An 8,249-nucleotide genomic window follows, 5' to 3' on the forward strand; every position below is an offset into this window, starting at 1 on the left:
ACCGAGGCAACTTTGGATGTGTCTGCTTCTCCCGGCAGTCTGCCTTACATTCCTCCGGAGCGCCCGCTCAGGCCGGTTGTGACATAGCCTTAAAACTTTAAGAGGAATTTCTGGTGGGTGATTTCCCCCCCCCTTTTTCCCACCCCCTTCCTTCTTCTTCTATATATTTTGATTTTATTTTTTTTTCCCCCTTGGAGCAAAGATTTCTCCCTTGTTTTGCAGCCGCGGGCTGGAAGACAGAAGCGCTTCGGTTCCGAGGAGACTCAGCCCCGCAGCACCCACCCCCCCCTTCCCTCGGCTTTCCCGGGGCTAAGAGGTGCCCCCCCCCGGTTTGGACCGGACCCTTTCCACCTCCCCGACCCCCCCCCCCTTCCCCTACCATGGCAGCTCTGCCCGGGACGGTCCCTCGGATGATGCGTCCGGCTCCGGGGCAAAACTACCCTCGCACAGGCTTCCCCTTGGAAGGTAGGTCTGGGAAAAATACCTCTTTAAACCGCTCCTTTCCCCCCCCAGCACCTCGGTATAAGCCCAGAGGGGGGGTCAGGCTGGGCTCCTCCGGGTGGGGATGCAGCTAAACTTTGCAGCTGGGGAAGGAGGGGGGGGACCGACCTGAGCATCCAACTTCTGGCTGGTATTTAGCTCCTTTTCTCGCTATAGCTGCTCCGTCCCTGCGAAACTATCGGGGTTTGCCTTTTTTTTTTGTTTAACCCCTCTCCCCCCCTCCATTTAAAGTAGTTCCAGGCATCTCGGAGATTTGGGGGGGGGGGGGGGGCGGGTTTTCCTGGTTTGGGTTTTTTAGTGCTTTTTGGTTTGGGGTTGTTTTTTTTTTAAACCCGCAAACGTCCCGACGATTTCATCTTCCCGCAAAGGTGGGGAAAAGCAACCAAATTGATCGTTTTCAACTTTTCGGGGGGAAAAGAAGAAAAAAATCGCTAAGCCGGGGGTATCCTCTAGCTGCGGGCAGCCGAGATGTCCTTGGCCGGGGCTGGCGAGGGGAAAGGGGGGGGACTTTGTAGCTGTCACCTCGCTAAGTGTCATCCCCACCTCGCAGAGCATCCACTTCTCCCGGCATCTGCTTTTTCTTTGTGTTACGGGGTTATTATTTCTAGGCACAGGGAGAAAAAAAAAAAAAAAGGCAAAATTAGAGCGGGACCCCCTCTCCCCGCATTTATTAAACAGGAAAATTTCATCCTGACCGTGATCAAGTGGCGAAACTCAAACCTGTGGAAAACCACGCAGGCTGCAAAACATACAAGCTGGGGGGATTTGTTGAAGTGCTTTTCTGTAGCAAATGAAGTAAAACAGACGGCAAGGGAAAGGATCAAAGGATTACAACAATATTTGCACAACATGACTGGGAATAATGAAAAGAGAGAGCGGCCGGCGGTTTTAGTACCTCTTGAATGTAAAATTGGCCACTCGAGTGTTATCTGTCGATAATGATATATCCAGGGAGTGCTGGCCAAGTGACTTGGAATTAGTGGTGCATGATTCTTGTTAAATCGCGAGGCAATTTCTGGAATCGACTTTTCTTTGTATAAAGAGAAAAATCAGCCCCCTCGCCTTGCCTGTCCCTCGCCCCCTCCAGCCTTTCTGCAAATTACCCAGCTGAGTTCTTCTCCCCCCACTTTTCCCCCCCTCTTTTTTTTTTTTGTTGGTTTTTGGGTTGGGTTTTTTTTTTTAATTTCCAGCCTGTGAAATCGTATTAATCTGCAAGATCTACATTGCGAGATATTAAACAAATTGGGGAGGGGGAACTAACGCTCCGGGCGGGGATGCGCCGTGCAAGGTGTCGGGGAAGCGGCGCGGCCGCGGGGGATCCGCGCTTGTTCCGCACCCCCCCCAAACCGCTTAACAACATCCCCCCCCACGAAAACCACCAAAAAAAAAAAGAAAAAACCAAACTAAAAAGCCCCTCCAGAGTATTTAAAGAGGTTATTTCCAAAAGTTTGTTTGAAAGCAGATAGCTTTGTAATTTGAATAAGTGGAGAGCGCCTTTTTTGTGGGGAATGGGAAGTTGCGGGGGGGCTTTGCTATGTGGTTTTAAATTTTCCTGTATTTAAAACGCCGGATATGATTTATAACATAGGTGTGAAATGCCAAAAAAGAGAGAGAGAAACATAGCGGCCACCTCGGAGAGCGGGGTGATGGGCGTGCGGGTCACGGGCTATTTTTATTTTCTCTCTCTCGATGGGAAAAAGTCTTCCCCGTAATGCAGAGATAAATACCGAGGCCAGGGGATGGGGGAGAGGTTTCTCCCTTCTTTTAAAGATTCAAACACCGGGAGAGAAGCTGAAGGTGCGGGGAGGGATGCGCTCCGTTTTGCGGGATTTTCCCCTCTTTTAACTTTTCTCCCCTCTCCTGCGTTGTTGCATTGGTTTTTTGTTTGGTGTTTTTTTTGTTTTTTCCTTTTCTCCCCCCCTCCTTGCTCTCCAGTTTCCACCCCACTGGGCCAGGGCAGGGTGAACCAGCTCGGAGGGGTGTTCATCAACGGTCGACCACTACCCAACCACATCCGACATAAAATCGTGGAAATGGCTCACCACGGGATCCGGCCCTGCGTGATCTCCCGGCAGTTGCGGGTCTCCCACGGTTGCGTCTCCAAAATCCTCTGTAGGTACCAGGAGACGGGCTCCATCCGTCCCGGAGCCATCGGAGGCAGCAAGCCCAGGGTGAGTGCAATGCGGGAGCTGAGCTAAACTGCCGTCCTTAGGCTAAAAAAAAAATTTAAAAAATCAATATTTCTTTGGGGGGGGTTTAAGTTTTTCAGGTGGATACGCAGGGAAAGGGGGGAGGAGGGGAAGGGGCTTTAATAAAGCTGCAATTTGCAGGCTGAGATGGGTAGAAACCGGTGCCGAGTTGAAGGCTATGAATAAATTAAAGTGGATTTTTTTTTTTTCCCATGTGCAACAAGTGGTGCACGTTCAAGCATTTGCTTCGGCCCTGGTGTGTGGGGAGGAGGCAAGCCGGGACGTTTCGGGGAATAATAAATTGCTGGGTGTACATAAGTCCCCCTCCAAAACCATCCCCTGCACCCCCTCCCTGCCTTCTTTCCCCCCTGGGGCTCAGGATAAAGCCATCCTGGCTGATCTCCTGGGCCCCCAGCGACTCTACTTTTAGGGTGGCCAACATTTGGGAGAGAAGGGTCTTTCCCCAGCTTTCTTCTTCTTCTTTTCCCCCTTCAGGTCCCTATTCTCAGCCCCAAAACTAGCAGCCAGGGCCCAGAGGATTGAACTGAGCTGAACAGCTTTTGCTTTTCAATTAAAAGCGCTTTTTTCTCTCCCCTTCCCTCTCTCTGCACATGCGGGCACGCACCGGTGTCCCTTGATCACAAAAGCAGGTTGCGACTCCCGATGTGGAGAAGAAAATCGAGGAATACAAACGGGAAAATCCCGGGATGTTTAGCTGGGAGATCCGAGACAGGCTCCTGAAGGATGGGCACTGCGACCGGAGCACCGTGCCCTCAGGTGAGAAGGCAGCTTGGCAAGAAGGACACCCCGATACCCTCAGGAAGATGGAGGGAAATTATTATTACCACTGAAAATGTTTCCAGAGGCCATAAACACCCTCTCGGCCTTTGCTTTGATAGGGGAAGAAAAAAAAAAAAAAATCACCCCAAGCAAACCCACAGCAGCAAAGAAACACCAGGCGAGAGGGGTTTGTGCCCTGGCCATGCTGCGGTCTGCTGGAAAAACAAACACAAACAAACCGATTTTCCCAACTTATTCCAAGACCCGTGAAAGCGGGGGGGGGGGGGGTCCCGCTGTGGAGGGAGCACGCGCAGAGGCAGACCCTAAATCTGGGGTTAAAGGGGACCCTGGCTGCCCTGTTGGGACTTGCTTGCTCAGTGGGGGCTGCAGAGCAGCGTTTCCATCAGCCGAGGGGATCCCCATTGCTCGTGGAAAGCAACCCTGTACCCCAATATTGGGTCTGCAGGGATGCACTTCGGGTCTGGTGAGCTCTTTAGGTCCAGGCTGTCAGTTCCCCTCAGTTTTGGGGGGGGGCTGAGCCTTCTCTGCAGGGCACATCTCCCCCAGAGGAGGACAGAGGCCAAGTTTGAATCCAGGCTGTGGGGTCCCATTGGGGACTGGGGTGAAAGCTGGGTATTGGGGGGCCTTTTCCCTGTTACAAAGCAGTCGGTAACCCTGGGGGTGCGTGTCTCGGGGTGTCACACTGGCTGTGAGGCTCCATGGGGTGTTGCACACAAGCGGGTGCTGCTCGTGCCAGGCATCTCGGGGGGACGGTGACGAGCGCATCCAACTTTGGACATCCAGCTTGGCAGCTCGGTGAACTCAGGGGGTTTTTTGGAGGGCACGGAGGACCGGGCAGGTGCGTACCCCTGGGAAAAGGGGGTGCAGCTGCCCTTCGTGTGGGTGCAAGGCCTCCTGTCCGAGTCATGCAGCCACGGTTTGGGTTTTCCCAGCCGTCTCCCACCTTGCCTTCCCAGGCAGCTTATACTTGCCTTTTTGTCTTTGACTGTCTGAGGTTTAGTGAGTTCGATTAGCCGTGTGCTACGCATCAAATTCGGGAAGAAAGAGGAAGAGGAGGACTGCGACAAGAAGGAGGAAGATGGGGAGAAGAAGGCCAAGCACAGCATAGACGGCATCCTGGGCGACAAAGGTAAAGGCGGCCGTGTGTGCCCTGGGGCTGGGCTGCAGGGGACATTTGGGAGAGGGGACGTGTCCCTCCCTGACAAGAGTAAGACGGGAAGGCTCCAGAGCCTCTTGCATTTGTCCTTGGCGAAAATGACTGATGGCAGAGTCGAAGGTGTGATGCAGGGCCCTGGGAGGAGAAGGTGGTACCCAGCCCCTCAGGCTGAGGATGCTTTCCCAGGAAGAAGAGTTGGTGGTGTTTTGCTCTGGATCATTTATTTATAAAGGGGGAAAAGGAGATGTCTGGGGCGGGGGGAGGCATCTCTGATTCCTAAATGAATTTGTTAAACAGATTTCTCTCCTGCTCTCTAAGTGGTCCCCTGAAACTCTGGCTGACAGTTGACCGATTTGGCCAATCAATATCAATTAGAGAAGCCGGGATCGGCACTGCGCTGGGGCTGCCGCAGAGCTACCAGTGCCGGGGAAGCGCGGAGGGGAGATGGGGGGGTCCTCGGGTGGGAGGAAATGGGGAGGGAGTCTGCACCCCTAAATAAAATGAGTAAAAATAAAACTGGCCTTTCTGATGAAAGGCTTAAGGCCAGGCCGGCAGGGACAGGCGGAAGAGCAGAGGGCCCTGTCATCATCTCCCACGGTTGGCACTTTCCTCTCGTGGGAGGAAAAATTAAACTTTTTAAAGCTCCTGTGCTGTAAATGTGGGGGGGGGACAGACACAAGGCACGGCCGGAGCCGGCCATTGTGGCGCTTGTAATTTGATTTTTGACAAGCTTGGTGGGGACGATTATTCCCCTTCACCCCCAAAAAGGGGGAAAGATGGCATTTTTAGGGGGCATAATTGAGGTTTATCAATGAGGGCGTTTGCAAAGACGGGCAAGTTTTAATCAATGGGAGGGAGGAGCTGCTGCATCAGTTTAGGCAGAAAATTATTTCCTCGTGTTGCAGAGATCAGCGCTTTTTTGGGGGGGGGGCAATTATACAAGTCTTGGGGATGGGCTTCAGGAAATCAGGGTTTGCTATTTTTTCCCAAAATTGATGGCAAAATGGCGATGGCCCAGGCCTGTCCGGGCTGAGTCGGTCGAAGTTTTGGGGGATTTGCGATATTGTCGGTGTCAGGCCAAGAGGGAGCGGGGTGAGAGGTATTTTCCTCATGGAGAGGGTCCCCAATCTGGGTGTAGGAAGCAGGGGGGGAATCGCTTATAAAGTTTCTCGCTGGCTGCAAAGTTTTCCCCGTTTGGGGATACTGCGGGTGAGTGGGGAAATACTGAAGTGGGGGGAATTTGGGGCAAAAAAAAGCTTCTCCGTGTCACCATCAAACGTTACTGGGAGTTTTAAATGAAGGTGCACAAAAGGGGTTTCTTTAAGGATCCGATCCTTTTTTTTTCCAACCTTGAAGATGAACTTCACTTACAAAGACCTTCAAGTCTATTGAAGCTTTATAAGCAAAAGATTCCTGACCACAAAAGCAAACAGTAGAAGGAAAAAAAAAAAAAAAAAGAAAGAAAAAGGAGAAAAAAAAAAAAAAGAAAGGGGGGGAAAAAAGGGGGGAAAAACCCTAGGCTGCCTTAAAAATGGAGTAAAGGGATGGGGGAGGGAGGGCTTGTCTATTCTCATTCAAAATTCTGCAAGGAGGAGAAAAAGTTTGGACAAAAGGCCAAGGAAGGGAAGAAAGGGAGATAAATTATTCAAAACTCCCTGCTGTTAGATAGTTTTGTAATATTATAGGACCGTCTGTTGGAAAAAGGATAGCCGTTGGACGTTGCAAAATGTTGCTTGTGATTTGGAAACAGGCGATGCTCATTTGCAAATCGGGGCTATTGTGTCCGCGAAAAGCTCCCCCCCATCACTTTGGGGTGGTTTTAATTTTATTGGGGGGGGGGAGAAGGTTTTGGGGTTTAAGTTTTATTTTATTCAAGCCTCACCGCTTGGAAAAAAAAAAAAGTATTATTTAAACTGCTGATTATTTTTTTTTCCCCTTGTCCGTGCATGTTTTCTCCATCACTACCCCCAAAATAAAAAAGAGTGAAGGAGCTGGAGGCTTTCTAGTCATTAATAACATGCAGAAGTGCGTGTCAATAAGCAAAAGAAAACGCTCTCTTCTTCCTTCATGGGTAATATCGCGGACAAATAAAACACGAGCCCCCATTTCTTTATGAAACCAGCCCGTTTTGAATCGAGGGCTAATTTGGGCAAATTCCTCATGCCGGAGCCCGCGGAGCACCGCGTTACCTCCGAGCGCGCAGGCTCCGCTCCCTTTCCCATCCCTTGAGATAAATCCTGATTTAGCAGTAATTTTTAAAATTTTTTTTTTCCATCCCCCGCAATCATGCCCTGACTCCGTAGATTTGCGGAGAAATCATCCCAAAAGGCTTTGATTTGGGGTTTTGGAGGGGGGGGAGAAGGTGAGCATCCACCGCAGGAGCGGAGATTTGGCAGCGGGTCGGAGCCGGCGCGGTCCGAGCGCTGCCGCGATCGCCCCGAGATCGAGTGCGATTCAAAAATAACCCTTAAAAAATAATAGTAATTTTTAAAAACCAGTACCGCCGTCAATGTATATTTTCACGTCTGGAAAAGTTTTAATGGCCCCAGTTAAGGTAATTGATGATTCAACTTGTAAAACACTCGGAGGCGGTGAGCGTGTGTTGTGTATTTTTTCCTTTTGATTTTTTGTTTTGCTAGAAAAGAAAATACTCTTTAGAGGTCTCTCCCCCACCTTATCAATTTTCCTGGGAGGTTTGCAGTAAAATAAAAATACTAACGCACTCCTGACACTTGTTCTCCAGCTCTGCTTTTACTGCGTGGGTGTGAGGGTTTGGGTTGTCCGCGTGGTTGGTTGTGGGCTTTTTTTTCCTTTTTTTCTTTTTTTTTAACGCATTTTTATTATTATTGTGGATGGAGGGGAGAGGGGGAAAACTTTGTTTTGGCCTTTTTCCTCTTGACAAACGCCTTTGCTCCATTTGCGGGTTCTCCTTGCGGGGAGCCGGAGGAAGACAGCCCTAAATGCTCTCTCTTTTTAAGTGTTAAAGAAAGCTTCCACCCTGCGCCTGTTTCTTTCTATCGTCTGCTTGGCATTTAATAATGTTAAGACTTATTAGAGCTGGTAATGAAAACTGTGGCTGTTGAATAGGGAGCTGTGTTGGAGAAGGGTGTAATAGCTCCAAGGCATGCTAAGAAATGTATTTATCCCCAATCAGTACTCACTCTCTGAGTTCCCAGCACAAACGTTAAGTTGAAGGGTTTTAAGGCAGATTAAATTGAGCCTTTATTTCTTTGCACTTTCATCTTTAAACGGCTCACTCCAGCTAGCCCTGGGCATATATTCATGAGGCTTCACTTTATTTTTTTTTTTATTTTTTTTTTTTTTTTAGCCTTGTTAAGACCGAGTTATTATTATTTTGGGTTGTTGTTATTTATTATGACTGGTGGGGTTTATTAGGGAGGGTCACGCGTGGGTGATGCGCTGTTCTCCCCGCACCCCGCAGATCTTCGGTGCTCGGTGGAGATGGACGGGGGCGGGGGGGATCATTTGGGGCAACCCAAAATCTAAGGGGGTGCTGGGGAAGGTCCTCAGCGTTTAATGCGGGAGGAGCAGGGGCGGGGGCGAAGCCTCATCCTGGCGGGGTATTAATTGCAACCAGACGC

General features: G+C 50.2%; 1 protein-coding gene across 4 annotated transcripts in view; it reads left to right on the top strand.

Moving 5' to 3' along the window:
* Nucleotides 1-380: 380 nt before the first annotated feature.
* Nucleotides 381-8,249, top strand: part of PAX7 (paired box 7) — a 100,791-nt gene continuing 92,922 nt past the window's right edge. For 2 of the 4 annotated variants that reach the window (XM_010577252.1, XM_010577255.1), the window contains exons 1-4: nucleotides 381-465; nucleotides 2,437-2,672; nucleotides 3,338-3,467; nucleotides 4,492-4,620. In XM_010577252.1, the coding sequence (XP_010575554.1) occupies nucleotides 381-465; nucleotides 2,437-2,672; nucleotides 3,338-3,467; nucleotides 4,492-4,620 (580 nt within the window). Of the gene's footprint in view, nucleotides 466-2,436; nucleotides 2,673-3,337; nucleotides 3,468-4,485; nucleotides 4,621-8,249 lie in introns of all 4 variants that reach the window. The other 2 variants (XM_010577253.1, XM_010577254.1) reach the window with 2 other exon arrangements.

Source organism: Haliaeetus leucocephalus, unplaced genomic scaffold (assembly GCF_000737465.1).
Source record: "Haliaeetus leucocephalus isolate CR32 unplaced genomic scaffold, Haliaeetus_leucocephalus-4.0 Scaffold556, whole genome shotgun sequence".
In the NCBI taxonomy this organism is placed as follows: Eukaryota; Metazoa; Chordata; class Aves; order Accipitriformes; family Accipitridae; genus Haliaeetus; species Haliaeetus leucocephalus.